The sequence below is a fragment of the Trachinotus anak genome, unplaced genomic scaffold (genome assembly GCF_046630095.1).
Source record: "Trachinotus anak isolate AG129_WGS33_773 ecotype Australia unplaced genomic scaffold, CSIRO_AGI_Tana_v1 ptg000053l, whole genome shotgun sequence".
Lineage (NCBI taxonomy): Eukaryota > Metazoa > Chordata > Actinopteri > Carangiformes > Carangidae > Trachinotus > Trachinotus anak.
In genome coordinates, this window is record NW_027273904.1 from 22660 (window position 1) to 49179 (window position 26520).

General features: G+C 43.5%; 1 protein-coding gene across 3 annotated transcripts in view; it reads right to left on the bottom strand.

The window, feature by feature from the left end:
* LOC139615466 (gamma-aminobutyric acid type B receptor subunit 1-like) overlaps positions 1-26069 on the bottom strand; it is a 48161-nt gene extending 22092 nt beyond the window's left edge. For 2 of the 3 annotated variants that reach the window (XM_071473476.1, XM_071473478.1), the window contains exons 1-7: positions 25755-26069; positions 23831-24001; positions 21617-21718; positions 18667-18732; positions 17457-17648; positions 6640-6885; positions 6480-6543 (exon numbers count right to left, since the gene is read on the bottom strand). In XM_071473476.1, coding sequence (XP_071329577.1) covers positions 6480-6543; positions 6640-6885; positions 17457-17648; positions 18667-18732; positions 21617-21718; positions 23831-24001; positions 25755-25820 — 907 coding nt within the window. In that variant the 5' untranslated portion in view covers positions 25821-26069. The remainder of the gene's footprint in view (positions 1-6479; positions 6544-6639; positions 6886-17456; positions 17649-18666; positions 18733-21616; positions 21719-23830; positions 24002-25754) is intronic. The other variant, XM_071473477.1, reaches the window with a different exon arrangement.
* Between the last annotated feature and the right edge of the window lie 451 nt (positions 26070-26520).

Below are 26520 nucleotides of genomic sequence, written 5' to 3' on the forward strand. Positions count from 1 at the left end.
CGATATAAAGAAGTGTTTCCAACAGAAACCACTAATGAATAAACAGTAAACAAGAGTGTTTAAACATATCAAAGGATTAAATTAGACATTTATGAAGAACTTTAGAAGAGAAAATAAAAATATCCAGATGTATATCACGTGTCCTGATATAGATTAGAGAATATCAAGATAGTATTTATAGGTCAAGAGTCTGATTCTCTCTCTACCTGGATGGCTGTGTCTGTAATCGTTGCTACGCTGATGATGTGAACCTTTAAATCTGTCTGCTTCTCACAGTTGTATTAATGAGATCAGTGTCTGGATGTCTCATAGGCTCCGCCCACAATGACTCGTTTCAGTTTTAAACTCGTCTCTTCTTCTCTGTTCATCTCTTCCTCTATGTTTTACTTTTAAACTCATCTCTTCTTCTCCGTTTCCTCCACCATCCACTCTCCTCCAGAGTCTTCAGCCTCTAAAACAGAGACTCTCAGAAACGCTGCTGGACCCGTGTTAGTCTAAAACTCCAGGGTTGTGTTGTAGTCTGGACGGACAGAGACCTTTGGAAACGATGATGTAGACACCCACGGTGGCTCCAACTACTATGAATTAAAGTGTTGCTGACCTTGTTGTTTTTGCAGCAGCTGTTGTTCAGTTCAGTTCTGGATTTTAACTCTACAACTGTCTTTGCTGTTCCTCCTTCAGAGGATTTACTGGAACTAACCAACTGAGAGGAGACAACCTGCTTCCTGTTTACACCGGCTCGCACATGCTCAGTGCACACAAATGGTCATATGATCTGTGTTTTCAGGTGTGTTAGTGTGGATGGAGATAACTTCTGATATGGAGCTAAAAGCGCATCTAGATAAAGAGAAAACGTTTAAAAATGAAAATGTAGTGATGTGGATATGGCTGTTTCTCTCCTCCTCTGTGGCCCCGCCCACACCAGGCTGCTCACACCAGGCTGCTCACAGACCCTGGTGGGTCTTCAGGTGAACTCAGGGAGCCACGTTTACAAAATGAGTCAGGGGCAGAGAAGAAAGGTGGTAACAGACCTGCTGCATGTATACACAGACTGACAGTGACCAGGTTACTGCAGTGCATGTGAACACACAGACAGTTGTTCTCAGAGGCATCTTACTGATGCTTCCTGCCCTGGTTGATATGTTTTTTCTTTTAATAATCTGTGCTTGTCTTTCATTGAGGTATCTATCCATATACTTTTGTCACTGGATGTTTTCATTTACATTGTGTGAAGCTCTCTGTGACACTGGTCATTTTCACAGTTTACCAGCTTCCCTGGTGCAGAGACACAGACTCCAGTTGTGCCGACACTTATGAAGCTTTGGTTTACTTCAAATACAAATGTCACTTTGACATTCATGCCTTTTTTTTTCCTCTGAGAAATCGTGATGGACAGACGCCCTGGGTCCCTGTCCTTCCACTCCAGGAACCAGTATGCTCTATGAGATATTTCAGAAATGACGTGAGAGCCAGAGGGAGGGAAGCCTGTTTAAATGAAAATATACCCATGTGAGAAACTGTCCCGTCATCAGCTGTAGCACATTCCTGTGGTTTCCTGTAATAACACTTTATATCCCAATGCAGTAGCACAGGGAGGCACTGAGGGGGGCGGGGCATCAAACCACCACCCACTGGGCTGCACCGCTAATGATCAGGAAATCACGATGGCTGATTCCTGCAATCGACTAACAGGACTAACAGGCCCCTCCCTCTGCATAACACCAGCTCCACGCCGCTCTACTCGCCTCTTCTGGTTTTACATCAGGCAAAAGTTGTGGTCAGCCCCTCGAGCTTCTCGATCACATGTGTGAAGAACATGCAGCTCTATGTGTGGTGTACACAGGTCTCTGCAGACCAACATGAAAACCTCCCCTCACAGGTGGAGCAGGTGGAGGGAGCATCAGGATCTGGACCTGGACAGCCCCACATCATGGTTTATCAAGGTCTCTTCAGGATCATGTCAGGGTGTCTGTCCACCTGCTGAAGCTCAGGAGAAGCTGCTGATACAGCAGGACAGTGATCCTAAACATCAGAGTAAATCCACCTTCTGGAGTGGTCCAGTCAGAGCCCAGACCTGGCTCCAGTAGAGCTGCTGTGGACTGAGACCAGACATCCTGAGACTCTGTCTGAGAGGAAGAAGCTCTATAAGAAGACTGGTCCAGACCTCAGACCTGAACCAGGTGCAGGTCTGATTAGCAGCTACTGAAGAGCTGGTTTCAGGTTCAACAGTTAGTAGATCCAAGCTTCACTGACTGTTTAATGACTGAGTTCAACAAACACACAGAGATTATAACTGTGTGTGTGACGTCAGCTCAGAGACCCCGTGTTCGTCTACATCTGTGAGTGAGATGAAGATCAGATCAGATTTATGAGCAGCTGATACAGTAACCAGGTCCTTCAGAGGTTCACTGACTCCTTCTGACTTGTTTTGCTGATGAAGAGCTCACAAAGCTGCAGTCTGCTCAATATGCAAAGCATTGCTCAGAAGTACAGGGGTAATGAGGAGGTTTGATGCATGAAACCAGACTCTGACATGAACCAGTTTCCCGTCTCTGAAGAGACTTGGCTTCAGGTTCCCAGCCTCACATCAGTCCTTCTGACTGAAAAACAGCTGCAACTAACAACATTACTGCTGTTCCACTCAGGTGTCCCAGTCACAGCACCGTGGCGGGATGTGAAGAGGTGGTGTGGTTCTCCTGATGTCAGAAGGATTCTAATGATGTCCGTCTACCCCGAGGAGGAAAGTGGACGCTTTAAGGACAAGTTCAGTCTCGTTAAGACAAATGGGAAGAACGTTCTCCACACATGTCTACTGCAGGATTCAGATCCAGGAGAACACAGCAGGGTGTGTGTGTCTTTACCAAAAGACCAAAGTAAAAGAACTTCACTGCAAGAACGAAAACTACTACTACTACTACTACTACTACTACTACTACTACTACTACTACTACTACTAATAATAATACATTAGCTGAAACGGTGTCACAGTGTTACCTTTTCTTTTCCTTTTTGACTGAATCTGACATTGATCAGTGTTCAGACAGTTTCCCTTTGTTTCATCCCTGTTTCTATATTTGGACATTTTAAATATATCAGACTGTTGTTTATTGTTCCTGGAGATTTAAAATGTGATAATTATACATGTTCTTGCAGAGGTAAATGCCACTTAAGAGGAAGCATACTGTACAATGACATGTTTTTTATGTAAGTTGACAGCGTTGCCAATAATTTGCAGATTTCAGCCGTTTGCTGTCCATTGAATTGGTTGTAGCGTGCACAGACTCTGATGCTGGGTTTCTGTAAAGAGCCGTTGCCTCTTCAATAATACAGGAAGTGAAACCACAACTTCCCGGAAAACAGTCTGTCCTCAGTGGTGAGCTCATGCTGCTCTAACATAAAAATCCAACCAATAAAGTCATCATGTTTTTTTAACAGTTCTGCCTCTGCACATCCCAATGCCTCTCTGCTCCCTCTGAGCCACTGCCTCACTCTTCAGGTTGATCACAACACCGGATTTTTGCAACAATATCCACGTCATAATTATTACAAGTCTGAAATCTCTCAGATCTGAAAACCTGTCATTCAAGGAAATTAAACATACATTGAATGGACGCAACATCACGTGGTTTAGACATAGGTAAGAATAAGTTCCTGTGTGCAGGAAGTTGTCATCATGCTAAATGTCACACATCAAAGACAAATCTTCATTCATATGGCGCTTGTTCACTTTTGCAGAGGTTGTTTTGCAGCAGCATTTCCTCAGAGCTGCTGTCACTGCCCTGCAGGTCCTCTCTCCTTCTAACACGCTCCCTCTCAGCTTTCCTCCTTCTCTCCTCCTCGCTTGTTCACCCTCTGTCTTTTTCTCCACATTGCTCCGCCATAGCACACATACCTGCATCAACCCTGAAGCAGTCAGAGCCCTGACGCAGTCAGCGTCCACTTCTACCTTCAGAACACTGGCCCTCATTCACTAAGATGTGTGTAGAAATGTTCTTACTCTGCACACAAAAAACTACCACTGGATTAATGACATGTGTGCACCGAGCAATTTTGATTGTACACCTGTGAATCAGAATCAGTTCAAACAGACTCATACAGAGGTAATATATTACATAACTGTAAGATGATAACCTAGTTACAGCTGCCTGTGTTTTTGTAGGCTGATGAACGAGCACAGTGCAATCAAAATGACATTTACATTTTATTCTGATTGCCATGAATGATCCAGTTGATCATTAATTATAATTGTAATAATACTGGTTTTGATGAAGCTGGTTCCACCATGTTTTACTATGACTGTTGTGTGTTGCACAGGGATACTGGACAGTCTGCTCTAGAATCTCTCCAGCTCTGTTGTACCGATTCAGAAGTTGTTTCAATAACCATAAGGTAAGTTAGTTTTAAATGCAGACAGATCTCAATTTATGCTTTTCTCTAGGGCCAAAAATATTGATTTGAATTATCTCATCATCGCCACTAAAAGTGGCTCCAATATTGAAAAAGTCAGGCTGTACAAATAACTTGGCACTTGGATTGAAGTTTAAGAATCATATATCAAATCTGGTGAGTACATTAAAGCAAATGATTGGCTTTTTATTTAGGAGTAAATCCTGCTTCCTGTTGCATTGTCAGTTGTAGTCCCTTGATGCCGTCTACCGCTCTGCTCTCAGGTTCATTACTATTGATGCTTGTAACTGTCAACACTACCACAAACACTACAACTACCACAAACACTTCCACAAACACTAACACTACCACTAGATCAGCTGGACCAGTCACTGTTCTTGTGGTGTCCCCTGCAGCCCCATGAACCCCCTGGGTCCAGATCCTCTCCCCACAGAGACGAACAGCAGCAGATGAACACACACTTCCTCCACTTCCTGTCCGTTCAAAGCCTTACAACGAGTATTTACTGCTACAACTGTGGAACTGCAGAGTTTACCACAGCCAATTAATGTTTATGTTGAGAAGCTGACAAGAGGCTTGAATGAGCATTTTATTTCCATGTCTATCTTTCCTCTCAGCTCAGACTCGACCAAAGAACTGCCCAGGGCCACCACAGCTCCAATTACCATCAAACAAACCGCAGCTCATTGCTGACCTTCCCCTTGTGGGTCGACAGCACCAACAAAGACAATTGGCAAAACAAGCTAAATTTTTAATCAGTCCTGAGAACACAGAGAGCCTCCAAAAGTCACAGATCTCAGTGCTGTCAGAGGAACACAGAGCACAGACAGAGTGAATAGGAGAACACAGGCCCAGTGATCAAAAGGCAGCCAGCCAGGCACAGCCCCACACCACTACAGATAAGACTCAGTGATGCAACCATCCAGAATGAGAGCTGGTGGGCCTGTGGGGTGATAGTAATAATGTGATTATTGTAGGCTGCTGTTTTCCTGTGGCTGTAGACTCTGTTTCCTGAGACAGACACTTCCACAGAGTCAGTAGACTAACTGATTCTGATGACAGTGTCAGGTTACAGTGTCAGTGATGTACACCTGAGTGAATATGATTGGATATTACTAGCTACCTCGCTGTGAATGAGCCGTTGTCATATAAAGCAAAGTCCAACTAGCTGGAGCCAGTTTTTTATATTTAATTCTTTTCTCTCTACATCAGCACTCGACAACTAAGTTTGGCCTTGGGCCAATTTTGGTTTGAGTTTCCAACCACTGCTCTACAGTGTCTGGTGTTAGTAAAAGACAAATTTTCATTTTGACCATATGATGGGACGTGGACTTTGGTCTCCTTCATGAAAGTCAGAAACACTACACATCCACCAGCCTGACCTCTACAACTATTTTAACTTTCTCGCAACCCTGTTTGTCTATCAGCCGTTTGTATATGAAGGTTGTGATGAAGGCACGAACACAGCTGAGACACGTCTGGAGTCGACCGTCAGGTGGGAAGATACAATAATCTGACAGTGGAGGAGGTGGAGGAGGTGGTGTTGTTGATAGCATGTGCAGGAGGATAAATGAGGCTGCTGAGGTGGTTGACAGTTTTACCACTGATTCTGGTGAATCTTCAATTTCTGATTTAAAGGTTGATTAATTCATGGTGCATTTCTACAAGTAAAACAACCTTCCTGGATTTCTCTGTTGTGGGTCACTTTACAATAATGTGTCTTTGCACAACACCGATGCCAGGGAATGGTAACGAGGATCATGGGACTTTATAGACTGTGCTCTGCTGCAATGTCACAGGGACTTTTCTGAAACCCTTCAACTATCAATCAAATATTCAAGAAGCTGTTAACTTTTTATACAGAAGCTCCTTTTTTCTACACTTCTTATGCCCCCCCAAAAAATAAAAAAAAATCTGTGGCCACATGAAATATAAAACAGTGTTATTTCTCCTCACAAACACTCAGCCTGAGCTTATGTTTGAAAACCTTTCATGGCAAATGCTTCACACGGTGTCAGAATATAGAAAGGATCAGAGCAGTGCAGATCACAGCTGACTGCCTTGTGTCCTACCTTGAAGCTGTTCAATAAGAGTCCAGGCCATTCGAGAACCTTGAGCATCAAATACAACGTGACCCTGAAAGAAAAAGAAAGTAAGATGGAGTTTTGACGTTTTACCCCCTCCATCCCTCACACAGGGCCCCTCTCTGGCTCCTCTGGCTTTTTCACTTACTGAGACTCCTTCAAAGGAGCTGGTGTTCATAGCTCGGTAAATCTCCGCTGTGATATCCCGGTTGTTGTAGTTGAAATCTTCTAGCCGGTGACCCTTGGCCTTTAGGGGCCCCACAGTCTTGTTGAGGGCCAGGGCCAGAGCCCACACAGCATCATAGGCCAGCGGGGCCTCCTGGAAACCGCCCGTCTCCTCTGGATTTTTGCCTCCAAGTTTCGACATCAGCTGGGCGAGAAACTCCTGAGAGGTCTGGGGAGGAAGGGACATGACGCGAGGTGGTTACACACTGATGATGAACATCTGGATCAGCTGGTCTGAATGTGTCGTGCACATCAGTCAGAACTTTTACAGTTCTGACTGTGGTGCAGTGGTCTATCAGAGGTGAGCGGTTCCTCTTCCTGAGACTGAATGGGAACCTTCATGAATATCTCAAATGCTGCTGAGGTAGGTATTATTTGTTCACTGACTTACTTTCCTTTTGTTTTTTTTATTATTTTGGCAGTGTATGTGTTATTATTGTGGCTTCAGCCATCAGTTCTATCAATCATGGTAACATTGTACTCAGCAGTCTCACTAAAACTACTGCAGGCCCAATGAGGTGGCAGACATGAGCAGTCAGATGGTTAAAGTGTTTCTTCACATCATCTAAAGCACTTCGGAGGTAAAACCTGAAGTGATCGCACTCCGACAGGTCAGGTGGGTCAGAGGAAGCTGTGATGCATGTTTACAACAAAACCTCCCCAGCAGGCATGAATCTGGCCACCGACATCATTAGATGTTGGTGTTTGGTTGAATGTAGGTTGAAACGTTGGGTGACCAAAACTGAATGTCAGGACAACGTCTAATGCCAACGTTAATTTGAGTAGAATACTGATGACAGCTGATGTTGATATTTTGTTAGTTTTAAGTTGTGTTGTTCAGTAACCAAAATCCAACGTCTTCCAAATGTCTCACATGAAGGTAATCATGACAAAAACATATTGACATTATAGTCGTGAGCAAAACCCAGCCTCTACTAAACATCAGCTAAACTTCACAATGTCAGTTAGTGAATGTTGGGTTTTGACATCAACCTTATTTTCATTTCTGACCAAAATTTTACGTTGGCCCAACGTTAGAGTGGTTAGAGTCAAACGTCTTTCTGACGTTATATTGATGTCCAGTGTCAGGGGGGTCTGCTTTTCTTTGACCTGGAGGTTTGTTTACATCCTGTCTGACTGTCTAACTGCCTGTTGGACTGACAAACACATATAACAGTCACGTTGGTAACCATCTGATAAGCTTTTAATTCGGAGCATACTGACGTACATACCTTTTTAAAAATGAATTTTGGAACAAACAATCATAAACAAACAACAACAAGCACAGACATAAATTGGGTCCAAAAATACTAATCCTCTTTAACTTACACTTATTGTGAAAAAGCAAGAAGTCTAGGGTTGCTCTGTCAATCTCTAGGGGGAGGGACAAGCTAAAGAATATATAATAGTTAAATAAATGAGCATAACACAAAACACCCAGTTATTGGGCGCAGATTTCAAACTTTCCCTGTTGTATCTCACAGATTTAGGTTACACTCAGCAATGAAACCACATAGTCAAGTAAACATAGTTAAGCAAAACATAGTTAAGTGAAAAAACAGGAGGTAATCAAAATAAATTAAAGTAAATCCAATCAAATGAGAAACAAAGACTCATGGGTGCTCCGGTGTGAATACATTGTACATAATAATGGAAAAAAGACTCAGACAAGCTTTTCTATGCCTTTCCAACAGTCTGTAATAATATTATTTAGAGGGATTACCAGATAGTAACGTGATAACAAGTCCAGTTAAACTCCTGTTGTTTCCACCATTTCATCCAATAATTAGCAAATTTGTCCATATGTAGTTTCAGTGCAAAAGTCAACCTCTCCATGAAGCAGACCTCATTTACAATGCCAATCCACTCCAATATAGTTGGAGATATTTTACTCATTAATTTCCTAGTTATGGCCTTTTTACTGGCTACAAGCAGAATTTGAAGAAGATATTTGTCACTACAGCTAAGCTCAGATGGAATCTTGCTTAAATACATTAAATACAACAAATTCAGAGCCAATTATTGATTTTATCTCTGCTACTACTCCCAGCCAGTACGGCCGAATTACAGCACGGTCCCAGAAAATGTGAGAGTGACCTGCTAAGCAGTTCTCACAACCTCTCCAACAGTGACCCTATTCTGGTTTGCCACTCTGTAACTTTTTTATTTTGGGGGTGATGAAAAACCTGATCATATTCTCGCCATTGATCTGAACTTGACTTAGTCATATGTGTTTTACAAATTATGAACCAGTCCTCATCTGTAATAGTAATATTTGCTTCCTTCTCCAATTTAGATTTGATATACAATGTGGAATGACCTTTCGCTGCTTGCAGACTTGAAGATATTTTAGTAACCACTTTTCTGTTCAGATCGGATTTATATGCCTCAATAAGCAAATTGATTAAGTTTGATTGACTATCCTGAGTAACTTTGATATTTTTGTTAAAGTGGTCCCTAATTAGCATACTGATGCCTTTAAGCACAACAAACGATTTGCTTTGGGTTTGATCATAGGTTAAAAACATCTGCTTTGTTAAGGTTGGGCAACTTTCATCAGTGTGGTTAAAGGTTCTGTAAATGAGATTTTAAACGTTAACACAGCAGCAATCAACTATTTTCTATGTAATGATATAGTGGAGTCATGCTGCCTGAGCAGAGAATGAAGTGTGTGATGTAATCTGAGCCGTCCAGCAGCATGTGCATATTAGTGCATGTTAGTGCCTGCTGTTAAACTGTTGGTCCTCCCTATGCTTATAAACACACAGGCTCCGCCCACAGGTGAGCTCCGAGCGCAGCACACAGCGTTCAGGTGAAAGTGACCTTCCAGAATTTCCTCCACTAAAGAAGAAACCGGGTTTTCATCTAAAAAGGCTCCGACAAATAAAGAAATGAGACCAGAGCACAGGAGGACTGGACCTGGGGACAACCAGTTCAAATCCCAGTCAACTGATGGACAGTCAAAACATCCAAAAAGTTTTACAGTTTTTACCTGCTCCATCAGTGTCATTACTGGCTCCATCATTGTCATTTGTGCGGCCGGTCCCAGTGGATCAGTCCAAGGCCTAATTTCTTCCCCAGTCTGACCCTGAAGCCAGTCCTGGTCTGTCTTTATGGAGAACCCTACGAGCTGCCAAAGGCCCCAGCTTGACTCAGAACTGGAAGTAACTTGGCGGTTGTGGCCAACAAAGGATTTGTTTTGGTCTGCGATGCTGGTGGTCGAGTGCGACACCTAGTGGCAGTGACGATTGCTTACAGAACCTTCAAAAATATGACCCACATGGTTTAGGTTAGAGTGTGGTCACAGTTAAAAGAAGCAGGAAACAAACAGTCCTATCACGGTACTTGCAAACTGCCTTTGCTTTTGACAGACGAGAGTCATGATTCATATTAGCACCAGAGGCTTCCTGTCACTGAGCACTTTATTAGGAACACCTGTTACTGACCTCTCTTCTTAACCAGTCCAGTACCTGTTCTTCTCCAGTCACCTGATCCCTCTGCACCCACCACCTACTGAAGCTGCACACCTGCCCCTAGTTCCTGTGTTACTGACCCCTTCACCCTCACTCTTTGCCTTGGCCTTTGTGCCCAGTCTCATCTTCAGCCTTAGATGATGTCAAAGTCTTCTTCTTCTTCTTCTAACAATGCAGCTCTGGGTGGTTTCAACTCAGAGGGGCCTGCTGCTGGATAGCGACGTCAGGAGCCATCAGTCTTTTGCGCTGTCTTCCTTCATAAGTCAAATTAATTATTTTTTTCCCTTTAATCTAAAAGCTGTTTCGTGCTCCCATGATGCATCAGCCTATTTGCACTGAACCTTCATTATGGGCTCATAAGTTCTGCCACCCAATTGCATTAATCATCACAAATTAGAGGTGTTAAACAATTGAGCTGACCTTGAAAGGATTTTCAGTCACGCTGTGTATTGATGCACGATGGTGGGCTTTTGTGGGGGTGGGGGTACAGGACAGTCGGTTTCTTCACTGTTAGTTGCATCCATTTTGTTGTGACCACGAGTGTGGCCCTGACACTCTCCCTGTGCAGCAGTGTGTCTCTGGGTGACAACCTTTACACCACACCGTCACTGGTTATTGATTGTTGATTGGATTTTATCAGGGCTCCTTCACTGGGAGCTCCTGCACAGCACTGACTGCTGTCTAACAGGCTTCATCCATGTCTGAGCAAACGCAACAGTTATCAGTGTGAATTTCTCTTTAGGGTTTAAGGCCAAAATTAACAGTGTGAAAAACACAGCCTCCTCATTTATTACTGTGTTAAACATGTGTGAGCAACAGTCAGTGTGCTCTGGTGTCTGATAAACCTTGTTAAACCTAATTCAATTCAATAAGTGGATTTGATAGTAGATTTGGATTCCCCATTCACTTCAATGGGACCATGGTTACAGAGGTTTCTGACAAACACACAAACAAATGAAAAGACATTTGGGAAAAGTTGTGCAGTGGTTAAACACATGTGCACAGGCTCATTTCACTGTAATTCTGCTGCAGAGGACACAACGAGCACCAGAGTAAATATTTGAGCAATGAACAGTCACAGAGGAGTTTACATGAAGGATGTTTCACTGACATTCATAACTAACTCTGCGTAGGCTACATTACTCTTCTTTTACATTTCAGTTTTAAACTCATCTCTTCTTCTACATCTTAATTTTAAACTCAGCTCCTCTACGTTTTAGCTTTAGACTCATCTCTTCTTCTGTTTCCTCCTCCACCCACTCTCCTCCAGAGTCTTCAGCTCCTAAAACAGAGACTCTCAGAAACGCTGCTGGACCCGTTTTAGTCTAAAACTCCAGGGTTGTGTTGTAGTCTGGATGGACACAAACAGAGACCTTTGGAAACGAGGATGTAGACGCCCACGGTGGCTCCTGATTGGCTCTTATGAGCCTCAACTACCAGTGGTGAAACAACATGGATAATGAATTAAAGTGTTACTGACTTCAAGTTAAATTCATGACAGGAAGCTTAGCACTAGAGTGCATATGCAATTATATACATTATCGTCATCCTCCTCCTCCTCCTCCCCCTCATCATCATCATTATATATTTTATGATACTGTTGATACTATATTATTTGCCTTCACCGAGGCCGCTGACTGCTCATGCTTTCTTGAACGTCATGCACCTGAGGACAGTCACTGACTCACTCTTTCAGGAACTCTTTTACCTGCTTCCACCAAACTTTCCTCAAACCACCATGTGAGCGCACCGTTCCCAGCCTGTCAGCTCTGACACCTGCGCCTGAAGTGAAGACAATTATCACCTTCATTTCAGACTGTCTCACGGGGCACAGCCTTTGAAAAGCTCCTCAGTTTAATTATTTAGAGCTATTAAAAACCCTCATCTATCATCATTTATGACAAAAGGCCTATAGAAAAACAACCTGTGCTGCCAGTCTGCAGGATGCTGCCTTTAGTCTGAAGAAAAGGGTCTGGTCACTCTACAAACCACAGCTCACAGAAAATATCAATATTGTCAGAAGATACACATCAACCAAGCAGGGCTGTAACTGCAGTGAACTGTGGTGGAACTAGAGGTTCAACCTGCCAGAGCAGATTTTGCTCTTGTACCAGAATCTACTGGAAACAGATTTACTGAGCACAGTCATGCTCCCCACACGGTGAACACGGTCTTTCTGGACTGTGCTTCTCGCTCTGAGGACAAAGTGTCAAACACTCACACGAGACATCTCATCAGATCAGAGAGTTGAAAACATTCCTGCTCCCAAAGGGATGATCCGTGGTTATTTTAATCCCTGTAACTGTCCTCAGCAGCTTTACTAAGCCCAGGAGCTCACGACAGGAATCTGTCCCTCGTCATGTGAAATACTCTCCTTTCCCCGGAGACGCTTCTGTTAGGATTGCACCCATTTTGACCCTATTTCCCTGTGTCCTCCTGTGTTTCCCTTCCGTCATGTGTTTGTTTGTCCTCAGTCACTCGAAATGGAGACTGTATAACTTGAGTCATGTGACCAAACCAAATTGTCTTTGTTTCAGATCCACTGAGCTCAGCTTCTGGTACACAACCTTCACCCTCTACATATGGAAGTTTCTATATCTATATACAACTCTATATAGATGTGTCGCCCCTGAGGCAAATCAAAGAAGATTCATAGGATAGCTGCGCAATCTGCTAACTCAGCTGGCTCTCCTGTCTGGTTCTTAGAAGGCTCTGGATCCAATTGAGGACAGAAAGTCCCTGGTGTGAGTAGCAGTGTTAGTTCAACCTCTTGATAACCAGGTAAGAGCTACAGTGTTCTGTGCTTTCAGAAGAGAAAACAATAACAGCTTTAATGCAGCGTCAGCATAAACTGGGCTGGTTCTGTCTGGGCGTGATGTGTTTCAGACGTGGCCACCTTGAAGCGACCTCCCTCGAATCTTCGTGATAGTCACGAGAAGCTGTTCAGGAACTGTTCCAGAATCTCTGACTCTTCTGTGTCTTTATATTTTATTTATCCTGTACTTAACTCTACCCCTTCCTTCTCCCCTCTTCTCCCATTCTCCTCTCTCTCTCCGTCCCACTCCTCTGTTCTCTGAGCTCACAGTCTCTATAGGAACTGTACTGTACTGTATTTCTCCTGGAGTCTTGGCCTGAACAGGTTAAATTATGAAATGAATGTGTTTAATACGTTTATGCCAAGAGTAATTACCTATTCTTAGCCACAGCGTTTTAATTACAAGTGTCTTTCATTGGTCATTTCATGTCTGTCCTCATCAGGATGCCGACCCAGAGCAGAAGCAGACTCATCGTGGGTTTCCGTGAGAGTCAACAGCCTGGCTGTGATGTCAGGAGAAAGCCTCGTCCTTCAGGATCTGCTTTTATTGTTAAAGGTTTTAACGATTTAAACCTTTTCAATCGTACCTGTGTGTTTGTCTTGCTTGTTTTTTTTGGTTTGTTTCTGTTCCTCAGTATCGTACCGATTTGTTCTGTGTTACACTTCGTAACTCTTCTCAGAGAAGTTCTTTGTAAGATTATAAGATTAATATTATCCCATCTTTTTTTATTTACCTGCTGCCTGCAGTGTAAGCGACATCAAGGACCATTTCAGGACCCGGACCAGGAGGATCTCTGCGAGGCGGGCTCAGAGGATGTTTCCTGGAGTCAGGACATCAGCCTGCTGCTCCCAGCTGTGCAGCAGCCGCAGCACCAAACAGTACATTACAGAGACGGGACGAGCAGCAGTGATGCACTGATCATAAAATATCCTCAGTTCCTCGGTCACAAAGGAGAGTAGTTCCTCCAGTCGAGGCAGGGATCACCTGTCATTTCACTTTCTGTTCTAACTGCTTCCTCTTCTCAGTGGTGAATGTGCGGTGAGTCACCGAACCTACACATCCTCTCTTCATCACACAGAGACCCGACATGTGACAGCTCCGTCAACACTGACAACTTTTATTTCTGACTGTTCCTGAGGGAGAAACGTTGCCTTCACTGGTTCCCTGTCACACGTAGAGCTGAGCGTTCTGGTTCACAGTCAGGTTCCTGCTGGTTCCTCACAATCTGCCCTCACCTTGTCACTAACAGCTGTAGGAACTTAAACATCTGTAAACTGGAGCTTCAACCTTGAACCGCCTCTGGGTTCTCTCATGTTCTGTGTTTTACCATCAAGATGTTTGGAATATACAAGGCGACAGTGAGGCTAGTGAAGTAAACAGACAATGACGGAAGATGCCTCAGGGAGGGGGGAGCAGGGAGGCCAAACCTGCAGCACAGTATCCACCTGTAAACATTAAACTCAGACTCAGAGATCCTGGTTCAGGTTGAAGAACCTGGTCTGGTTCAATATAGAGACAGTTTAGAACCGGTTTATTTTGATTTAACTTAAACCACCATCGTTCACTGACCTAAACCAAAGAACTGTGGTTACCCTGACCACAGACAAGACGGATGTGAACCTGGTTTCTGGATGTGAACCTGGTCTCTGAAATCTATACAGTTAACCTTATACTGTTTCTTTATAACTAAGCTACAACAGGTTTGTCTCCTGGCTGCCTCCCTCTGTGGCTGTTTTATCTTTACATTATAGTACATTCAGGCTCCATCCACATTAACACACCTGAAAACATAGATCACATGACCGTCGCATACACTGAGCCTGTGTGAGCTGGTGTAAACAGGAAGCAGGTTGTCTCCTTTCAGTTGGTTAGTTCCAGTAAATCCTCTGAAGGAGGAAAAGCAAAGACAGTTGTAGAGTTCAAATACAGAACTGAACTGAACAACAGCTGCTGCAAAAACAACAAGGTCAGTAACACTTTCATTCATTATCCATGTTGTTTCACCACTGGTAGTCCAGGCTGATAAGAGCCAATCAGGAGCCACCATGGGTGTCTACATCATCGTTTCCAAAGGTCTCTGTCCGTCCAGACTACAACACAACCCTGGAGTTTTAGACTAACACGGGTCCAGCAGCGTTTCTGAGAGTCTCTGTTTTAGAGGCTGAAGACTCTGGAGGAGAGTGGACGGTGGAGGAAACAGAGAAGAAGAGATGAGTTTAAAACTAAAACAGAGAAGAAACGAGTTTAAAACTAAAACGAAGAAGAGATGAGTTTTAAAACCCACACTTTTTCCCAGTGCAACTTTTTTTTTAAATGAATGGCCATCCCACTCTACCGACTGAGCTCCGCATGTCAGTGGTGAGCCCATCACACTGTCACCCAGACTTCAAGCTGCAGGAAGACCTGATTTACTCTGAGCAGACATGGAGAGGAGGACGAAGAGAGGAGGCAGCGACCTGTTTTTCCTCGGATGATGTCTGAGCCTCACACGGGCGCTGTCACGTCACCAAACTTTGATCAATAAAGAGCTCCCCTGTTCACTCACACAGAACCTTCAGACAGCAGGGCCAGCACTCAGCACGCTAATAAAAATCTGTCCTCTGTGTGTCAGACAATGTTAGTGTCTGCTGTGTACACAGCAGTGTCCTGGAAACACAGCACGCAGCTGCGCAACAAAACACTGAGCTGCTCCCCCATGTATTAAACAGGAGATACAGTTTACAAGCCCTGTAGCAAACACAATTTAAAAGGAAAAAGTATTATTATATATATATATATATATATATATATATATCTCAATCATTATTTTTCTTTAATTAACTTAAAAATACTGAGAAAAATAACAGTAATTGTGGCATTTGCACAAGTTCCGGTCAGTACCGCCCTCTGGCAGTAGCACAGCCTGCTATCACTCTGTGTAGCAGCTCAGCTCAGCTCTGTTCCTGATCAGCTGTTGAGTGGTTCATGGTGGATTCTGAGATCTGCTCTGGATCATGGTCCTGTTGTAGAAACCAGGACGTCTGCCTCCAGAGTCTGCGGATATTTAGAGGAGCCAGTGTTTTTAGCTCGACGTGTTTCCCTCAGCTTCTTACTGGTTTTAACAGACGTCATCACATCATCCCAGTCCTGGCATCCCGTCACTGGTTCTCCGTCTCTTTAAGAGCTGATGTTTAAATGTCCATATTTTATCTTCTTCAGTGTTTTATTTGAAGTGTTGATCTCCATCAGAAGATATAGTTGTGGTCTTAAGAACCAAAAACCATCTCAGTGTGGTTTTACATCTCCTCTCTCAGGCTTCTCTCTGGAGCTCTAGTAACAACAGGTCAGTGAAACAATTAGAAGAAAGGCTCCGAGCCTCTCCTCTGATTGGCTGACTGTTTTCTGAGTGACCCAATAAAAATATAGCAGATTTCAGGTAAACACTCAGAGAAACCAAATCCTGCAAGGTTGGATGGTGGGTCCAGTTGGGCGGGGCTTGGGGCATGGCTGAAAGCAGTGACTGCTTTGTTGTGACATCACAAAGTTCCAGAAGTCCTGACGGCTGGTTTTAAGGCTCAGTTTCTGAATACAGGCTGTGTGCATTTCTCTGTGGACTGAGGCTTTGATACTTTCACAGTATTAATATAGAACCTAGAGCTGCTTTATAATCACAAACACATGGACATCTACCTTTAGACTGGATGAGACCTTTAAGATTTTACTGAACTTCTTTTAAATCACTTCTTAAAACACATTTCTATAGACTTGTTTTATTTTATATAATCTTTTTATCATCCTTTTATTGTTTTCTTTATTTTTTACAGTTTCTACTCTCTCCAATTGTCAACTGTTTTTTATACTGAAGTATGTTGTGAGTCTCATCTCTTTAACTTTACCTCACTTCTGTCCAGCTTTCTATTGTTGTTGTTGTATTGGTGTTGCGCTGTATTGTTTTTATGTCATGTTGTTGCTCTGTTGTTTTTATGTTGTTAAATTTTTATGTTATATTGTTGTTATATTGTTGTAATATTGTTATGTTGTCATTTTGTTGTTATCTTGTTGTATTGTTGTTTTGCTTTGTTGTCAAAGCACTTTGTGAACTTTGTTTTAAATCTACTTTATGAATAAAGTTATTATTATTGTACCAGTTTCTTGAACAAGTCTGAAGCAGATCAGTGTAGTTTTAATAAACAGACTAAAGTGGATTCAGGTAAAATATCTGAACTGTGAAGGTGAAATTCATTTTTTATAAACATGTTTTTTTTTTTATTTAGAGTCATTGACATATTTGAACAGTAGGTCTGTAGCCATGGAGGCCCCACACTGCACTACAGATAATCCTAACGCAGCAATACCTTTTTTGCTGCTGCAGCAAAATATAAAACCTGCATTAATCTATTCATCATAAATTCCCAGCAGCCTCTGCAGCTGCAGGTGATTCTGAGCACGTTGTAAGGTAACGCCCGTCTTACCAGGTTGGAGGCTCCTCGCACCGTCTCTGGGTTGAGCATGACGATCTCAGTGGTCACATGACCCTCGACAGCCTCTGTCATCTGCTCCACGGTGCAGTTGATGGACGGATCCTTGATCTTGAACCAGTTGTCTGCATACCAGCCGATGAGGAACCACACGTACTTTTTGCCGTACAGCTTCTCCTTGTAGACCTGCAGAGGGAGGATGAGGCGAAGGAGAGGGAGGTGATGCAGGAGCAGCTGCTGCATTACTTCTGTCACTAACCGCTCAGTAATATATGATATCACATTTGAAACTGGGTTTTCTAGAGCATGTGGGTTTCAGATCATCACCGACCTCTGCCTGATTGAGCCACACAACATGAGTGGATGAGTGCTTCCCCATTTTGTTTGTATTCTGCATGTGCACGAGCATAGCTCTTCATGCACAGGAACTTAATTACCTTACATTACATTTACTCATTTGACAGACGCTTTTATCCAAAGTGACTTACTAGTGAAGGAGAATTTTAAAGCTACAGTGCAGTGGGAAACCTTCGTGTGAGCTTTAGATACAACATCCATTTAATAAGTGCTGGGAGATTGTAGAAGGAAGTGCATCAAGAAGTGCATAGTAAGTGCTAGTAGGAAATGTTCAGGTTTTAGGAAAGGAGGTGCTCCCGGAAGAGATGAGTTTTCAAGAGATTCTTGAAATAGAGAGGGACGTCCCTGCTCTGATAGAACTTGGAAGCTCGTTCAACCATCGGGGAACCACCTTATATCCACAGGTGAGATGTTAAAGTGTACCTATAATATACTCAGTGATAACATGAGGGAACAGCAGGCTAACAAGCAGCACAGCATGCTAAACAGTGTTGCTTGACAACTTGATGTGACTCAGTCGGTATCGTTTCTATTGCTGATTTAAAACATAACACATGGTAGATACCGGTTGACATGTCTGTTGTGGCTCCTTCAAATAAAGAAACTCTGAACACACTTGCTCATCTACATCATCTACATTTGTGGTTTCTCGACTCGTCAGAGAACAGTGTCATTAGACGTGTGCAATACTAAGGTCATGTGGTAAACAGTTAGGCCAGTGAAGGGTTTACATTAACTCTGTTGTCGGTGATGAATCACAGAAAAACAGACCAACACACAAATAACTGGATGGAGAATCTTTATCTATAAAAACAGACACATCTGTCATAAATGAAGTATGCATTACCTCACAGAAGACCTTCCTGGCCTCCGTCTCATAGAACAGGCCGACAATGATTCGGGCATCTTGGCGCTTGGAAGTGGAAAAGAAAAGGACAGAGTCACAGAGGGGGTGGGAATGAGGAGCCTGAGTTAAAGGCCCTGCAGCAGGGATACAGGAACACCGGCGCCAACTCTCCTCCCAGCTCTGCAGCGCACAGCGGTACACTTCCTCTCCACTGGGTTACATTCATGCTGTTACCATGGTTTCTTCTGCAATGGCCAATTAATCTTGCACACCAAAACTAGGCCAACACGCTGGGCAAGGTCATTGTGAAGTGTGTGTGTGAGCCAGGAAGGAAGCAAGTAAGGCTGACACAGGTGGAGGGAGGAGGGAGGAGAGTAGGTGGAGGGCTCAGATATCTGTGCTTCCATTGAACACTGTGTGCAGAAATTTGCAGCTCAACTCATGGCAAATAAAATAAAACCCATGAACTACAACAAATAAAGATCAGCTTAGAACACGGTTTAGCCAGGAGCAGCTCAGTGGTGTGTTTTATTTTTTCCTGTCTGTTGTAGTGATGCAGTCAGAGGCTGATGTGAAACAAATCACTGCTGTTGTTAAGAGTCATGGTGGTTTGATGCTTCAACCTCTGCACAGAGAGCATCTCCACTTCCTTTACAACCCTGAGAAGTTGCCAGTGTTTGTTTTTTGTTTTTTTTCCCGCACATCATCACCTACACTATGACTATTACTTTTTCACTTTGAAACTGTATCAACACATATGGACCCAAAAAAATTGTACAGGATGCAAATGTGAATATATAGATAAAATAAGAGATAAAAATCAAGGTGCATCCAAGTTTTCCTTGGATGCACCTTGTCAGCCAGGAGAGGCCGAGTTTTTTTGTTTTTTTCTTTTTCACTATGTCAACTTGTCGACTTCCTGTCTGACAGGAGGCAGCACGTGAAGCTAGGAAAGCATGTGTCTGACTCCCAGACCATCAGCACTGGATCCCCCCAAGGGGATCTCCTCTGCTCTTCTCCCTGTACACCAACACCTGCACCTCCAGCCATCAGTCTGTCAAGCTCCTGAAGTTTGCAGACGACACCACTCTCATTGGACTCATCTCTGATGGCGATGAGTCTGCCTACAGGTGGGAGACTGAGCGTCTGGTGACCTGGTGCAGGCAGAACAACCTAGAGCTAAACGCTCTGAAGACAGTGGAGATGATAGTGGACTTCAGGAAAAACCCAAACTCTTTGAGACACTCCCCTCTGGCAGGAGGCTGCGGTCCTTCAGGACCAAAACTCTCGCCACAAAAACAGCTTCTTCCCGTCTGCTATTAGCCTCATCAACAAGGCTAGAGAGCCCCACTGTTGCTGATCAATTGCACCAATCACCAGAAAAAATTCCTTGTATGTGAAAACATACTTGGCAATAAAACGGATTCTGATTCTGATTCTGATTCAAACTGTTTATATACACGATAAGACAGAGACACATAACAGGGCTCACACTCTAACAGTGTGAGGGCGTCCTATACAGAGCAAAGTAACATCAAAAGATTGAAATCAAACTGTGTTTGCTTCATTTTCACTAACAACTCCAACTCAAATCTTCCAAACACTAACTCTCTCTGTCTCTGTCCGCTTCTCATCGGCCACTGTGCTTCGTTCACCCCTCCCCCACCTCCCTGGACCAGACAACAGAGTCAGGACATTCAGACCTTTTTCACTGTTTCTTTATATGACGAGAAATGACCAAGATATAAATGAAACTCCAGCCCATCTGCATACGTTTACACACACAACTGATTTTTTAGACTACATTCACATCATCCTCTCTGTTGTTGCACATTCTGTCAGGGTAGGTGGTGTAGTAGTTTTTTATGCTTCGACACCTTGAACCAGCCGTGTGGTGTGGTCATGCTGGTGTAATCGTCGACTCTGTACTTCCCTCTGAGAATAAGATGTTGGAGTCAGGATGTGGTTAGCTTAGCATAGCATGAGGACTGAAAACGGGGAAACAGCTAGCCTGTCTCTGTCCACCTCTGAACCTCCCTGGTGAACACACATTCATCTCGGTTGTTTCATCTGAACACAATCGAAATGTGGGTGTGGTTTTAGGCAGAGTTATGTGTGGGAACTATCTCTTGACATGGAGCGGATGGTTGCAGGGCAGGTTGTGTGCAGCTTCCTGAAGTCCTGTTGTCATGGCTGTATACAGAGACCAAAACTAAAACCTGTGCACTCTGACTGTAGCACTGGACAGATGGACATACTGCTGCTCGTCAAGCACACAACTTCCCTGAAAAACTAGTTGTTTTTACATTTTTGTTCTCTGTTTTTGACAGAGCCAGGCTAGCTATTTCCTTTCTTTATGCTAAGCTAGGCTAACCACATGCTGACGAGACTGAAACAAAGTGAACAACCTTGTTTCCCTAAATGTTGAACCACTGACATGTTTTGTGTTCTTCTGTCTCCTGAGTATGAGGAGCTACAGCTCAACTATCAAGGAACAAAACCCAAACTGAACTTCCTGGTTTGTCCACACATCATGACTTGGGGCAGCCAGAGTCTAATACAGAGTAACAGGGGGAGTGAGAGGCAGAGGCCCAGGAGTCTGCACTGAGGAGCTGCAAAAATTATTCAGGACAGTGATGTTTTAAGAAGAATAAAATGTCAATAAAGTTGAAGGTGAACTGAAACTGTACTGTTTTTGCTGCAGTTTGCTAAAACCATCAGTGCTGCTAATGCTAATACAGGCGTTCGTCTCCGTACAGCAGCACATGTTCCGACCACTGGGTTTGCTCATTAACGTCACTGTCAGTGGCAGACGTGACTGAATCTCTCCTCACACCCTGCAGGTCTGTGGCTCACCAGTGTGAACCTCACACGGTGGAGTCTGGGAACGGTCCACTGCACAGACAGAGGCCGACTGACTGGTCTGTGTGAGGAGGGAATGCTGGGATACCTTGAGGTTTTTGACAGCCACAGCAGGGTCGGTGAGGAAGCTCTGACGAACGCTGATTTCAATCCCCGCCTCTTTAACCCTCTCCTCCAGATCATCCAGAGTCTGTAAAACACACACACACACACACACACACACACACACACACACAATGAGTACGCAGAAGAAGAGAAAACAAGACAGACAACAACCAAAACAGGGGTGAGGACAGATAATGGACAGAAATTGGAAGAACAGTAAACAGCAATTGAAGCAGAAGCATAGAAGTGAGGGGGAAGATTAGCCGGTGGTTTGGACAGATGATAGTGGGTGTGTAGGTGATGATAACAACAAACAGATAAAACAGCAGGTGACAACAGAGACGGAGAGAGAAACCAAGTGAGGGGAGGTAGCTGTAATAGAAGATGGCGGAGATAAGGGAGGAGAGAGACACAGGAAATGAGAGGAGACAATTTTCTTCACCATCTCTGTCTATAAATGCTACGTAAGAGCAGACAAATCACTGTTCAAACACTTGGTCACTTAAAGTAAGGAAATGTGTCATTTTATGTCATTTTCTGTGCCATTCATTTGAGCTGAGGTGAAGGGATGCAGTCACAACAGGAAACTATAGTTTATGTCTATATGTTCAAATGAGCCACACAGAATCATGTAAAACAGAAAGTTAGATTTTTCTCGGAGATGATTTAAACAACGCTCACTTTTCATTAGTCATGACCCCAGAACGATGACCACCTTTTTTACTAGCATGACACTATCCATGACATCCATCCTCACACCTCTGAACTCATCATCATCTGCTGCCTGGCAACCGTACCCACCTTATCCACCTCTCGTTCTCCAGCTGTTTTTACATTCATCATTCATCCCAGAATAAATGTTGTCTAAATGTTAGCTGTTCACAAGTTAGCAACATCGTCTAGCTAGCTAGCGATGAACATACACCGCTACTGCGATTCTTTCTCTAATTATCCTCCAGTGACTTTATCACAGACTGTAAATAAAGACGTGACGTCACCCACAGGTTTCTGAAGAGCGGTTTTGAAGCTCAGAGTGAGCTGCGCCGCCGACGCCATCTCAGCATCTGTAAACAACTGACATCATCACGTCCTCTTCTCTCCTCCTCTCTATGCTCACATATAGAGTATTTTAATACAGCTAAATTCACAATCAAGTGGCTCTTGTTGTCATGACAACAGAACAAGTTTGAAACTGACTGAAACGTGGTCCATCAAGACGACATGTTAACCAGCAGTCACTTCAAGCTGCTGCTAAAATAAGATGACGACTGAGCTGGACCCACAACAGTTTAGTCTTTATTGACCTCATCCAGAACCTCACAGACTTTTATCAGAGGCAGCTCTTTATGTCTGACTCCCTCTGTTTGAGCTGTCGAACTGGTCACAGCTGGATTTTAGTGCTAAGCCTTGTTTTCAGTCTCTCCAGTCTGTCATCTTAAAGATACTGCAATACATGTTGATACAACCCCCCCCCTTCAGTAATGATGATTCATGTAATCAGTAGTGTATTTGCTGTTATGGAGGCGGGGCTCAGTGTATTGAAGCTCCTCCTCTTCCTGCAGTTCCTGAGCAGCAGAAAACCAGAGCGGCTCATTAGACTGTCAGTAGACCTGAGCCCCCGGTCTGCATCCAGACCTGGACCAGGTTTACACCCAGACTGTTTGAAGACAGGTCTCTAGATCTAGAGACAATGAGCTGAGTTAGCAACACTGCAGCTGTAAAAAGCCCCTGATAGAAGCTGATGGAGCAGGAAACTACAACTCAGTGATGAGGAAACATGATCAATTGGACGATCGGTCAGTCAGGCCATGCTGTTGTGGTCCAGCCAAAACCTTAACAGCCCTCCTGAGTTACTGCTGTGTGGCCTGACCATCGGTTGTGCTGGCTGTGAGGAGGAAATGCTAACAGCTGCAGCTCACATGACAGCAGATGAACACAATGTTAGTAGTCTGTAAACCTCTGCTCTTGTGCTTTTGGTTTTTGATGAGCCAAGAAAGAAAAAAGATCTTTAAATACAGAGTACAGGTCTCTCAACATGCAGAGATATCCAAAGCTCGGTAGACTTAAAACAGTTCAAAACATAATCACTGAGCTGGGAAGACATTCTGGAAACTGTGGTGCTAAAATGACATCTTTGAAAGTACCTTTAGGTGATAATGAGTGGCTAACACTCTCAGCTAAACACATGATCACTCACTGATGTAAAAACTTCTGTCGTTTGCTGAATGGTGGCAATCTTGGTCCATTTCCACTTCTGGAAGAGCTGCACTCGGGTGGGGTTGTGCAGAGTGGCAGATGGGTGGGTGCGGAAGAAGGTGGGGAAACGCTGGCGGTTGGACAGAGCTGGAGAACTGGAGCCGTACGACAGCTGAGACACAGGAGACAGAGAGAGAGAGACACGTTAAAGCTACTGTCACACTAAACACACAGAGGAGCACTTTATTAGGAACACCTGTACACCTGCTTATTCATGCAGTTATCTAATGGCTACTTCCTGCAGGAAAATGCTCCATGACTCAAACTGGTTTCATCAACATGACAGTGAGTCCAATTCAGTCCCAGACCTGGACCCAGTAGACCCCCTTTGGGATGTGGTAGAACAGGAGACCTGCAGCATGAATGTGATGCTCTGATGTCATGTCAACATGGAGCAGAGTCTCAGAGGAAGGTTTCAACATCTGGATCCAGGACCTGAAGACCTGAGGTGTCAGTGTCAGTGAGGTGTTCCTAATAAAGTGATCAGTGAGTGTAAATCAAAGCTGCTGTTAGAAAGGAAGCGCTAACAAAGAACAGAGAGTCTTCTGAAGAGTTGTTAATGACGCCTCATCTGTTCCTGAGTCAGCTGACATCAAGTCAGCTCCTGACCTTCAGCCCCGCCCCCGCCCTCTCTTCAGACTCCTCTCTTACTCTCTGCCTGTCTGCGTCCCCGGTGTTCATTGACATTAGAGTGGAGTGTGAGGACATGAGGGTGGAGGACAGAGGAGACGGTGTGCAGGTGGAGAGGTGGAGCTGATCAGTCATTGACAAAATCACAGACCGATGACTTTAACTGCTCAGATTAAACTTAATGCAGACTCCAGTGGTTAAAACATCTGATGATGACTTCTTGTCATCGTCATCATCATCATCATCATCATCATCATCATCATCATCATCAACCTGATGATGACCGACCGTAGTAAAGGTATGATGTCATGGATCAGTCACTGTGATTGGAGCTGAATGAGTCCGATCAGTGTAGGCGTCTCTGCCCTTGTTGTGTAGCAGCACGTCTGCTCTCTTCCTGGGGAGGTTAATGTCATCAAGAATACCCAATGATATCAAGGATTACTGACGGGACAAACGGAGGCCCCGGGCCCTCAGGGAAACTGAAGCCTCAGGTTCACTGTGATTATTTCAGTTCAGTTCAAAACTGTGTCCAGTTTGTTTTCCTGAAGGGTCTTTAAGGGGAGTAAGATACATACACAACAGAGTGCAGGTCCTTGGTTTTAACAGTTGTACCGTTACTGTTGAACTGACATTGACCGGTGTGATGCTCAGGATCTCTGTCTGTGCTGTTTGATGACAGATTATTTTCATCACCAACACGCAATGAATCTTGGGATATATTGGCCCACGAAGGATCCACCTGTCGGACCCCTCGTGAAGGAGCCTAGTCGCGTTGGCCTTCAGCCCCTGAACTGGGACACAGCTACTGAATGCAAATATATTTAGATGGGTAAAAGAAACCCACACAGGGTAGCTTTTTCAATGAAGTAACATTTTTGAATACTGCAGAGCTGCCTCTCAGAGGAGGACGACGCCTCCTCTCTAATGTGACTGTGACGTCTCACTGTGACATCCCTCAGTTCACTGTCTCCAAGTGCTGATTTTTGACTGTGTGTCTGTGGTGTTTTCCTGTGGTGTCATTTCTGTATTTTCACACAACAGCACCCACAGATCACCCATCCTGCCTTTTTTATCTGTGCAGCAGTGTGTCTGTGTCTCTCCTCTGTCTTACCACTGCTTCTTCTTCTTCTGTTGTTTTTTCTCTATAAAAATGTAAATGCGTCACTTTATGCTTGCTGTCATTGCAGGTTAAGTGAAATGCGACAGCTTTGTGCTTGTGCGACGGTTCTTACCACTATGAGGTTCCACATACGTGCAGCCTCGGCCACCAGCGTGGACACAGAGCTGCAGCCCGGCATCAGCACGATTTTAATGGGCTCCGTGTAGAGGAGGTCGTACAGCAACTTGGTGGCCTCACCTGGATCACACTGTGGACACAGAGAGCAGGACTGTCAGAAACACACTGTGCAGAGTTAATGCAGTACATGACTCAACATAAATAAAAATGACACCTGAAATCACCTGAAATGAAACATCCAGGACATAAAACTAAATAAACAGATCTACTAGAATCACTCCTGTATAATATGTATGATATGTAACATATGACACATTTCTATATATGTCACCTATAAGACGAGATATTATTATCATATATATATATATATATACATCCTAGTTTCTAATATGTATGAAATACACACAGTAAAATGTGTATATGAAAAAAAAATATATATATGATGAATTTTTATGTTGTAATGATATTTGTTAATGATTTATAAAAACAACATATACATAAAATTTCTATATGTTTGTATATATTTTCTTATTAAATTTAAACATACATGTCTGTCTATGGATATGATGATATATAAACTTGCATATTAATTAAATATATTTTGTGAACAAATATGGTTGCAACATATAAAAGTTCATCATATAAATATTTTTAATATATGTACATGTGCAAATTATACTTCATATATCTAGAGGATGTATTTATGTGATACTAATATATCCTGTTATAGGTGACATATGTAACAACACAACTCTTGATAT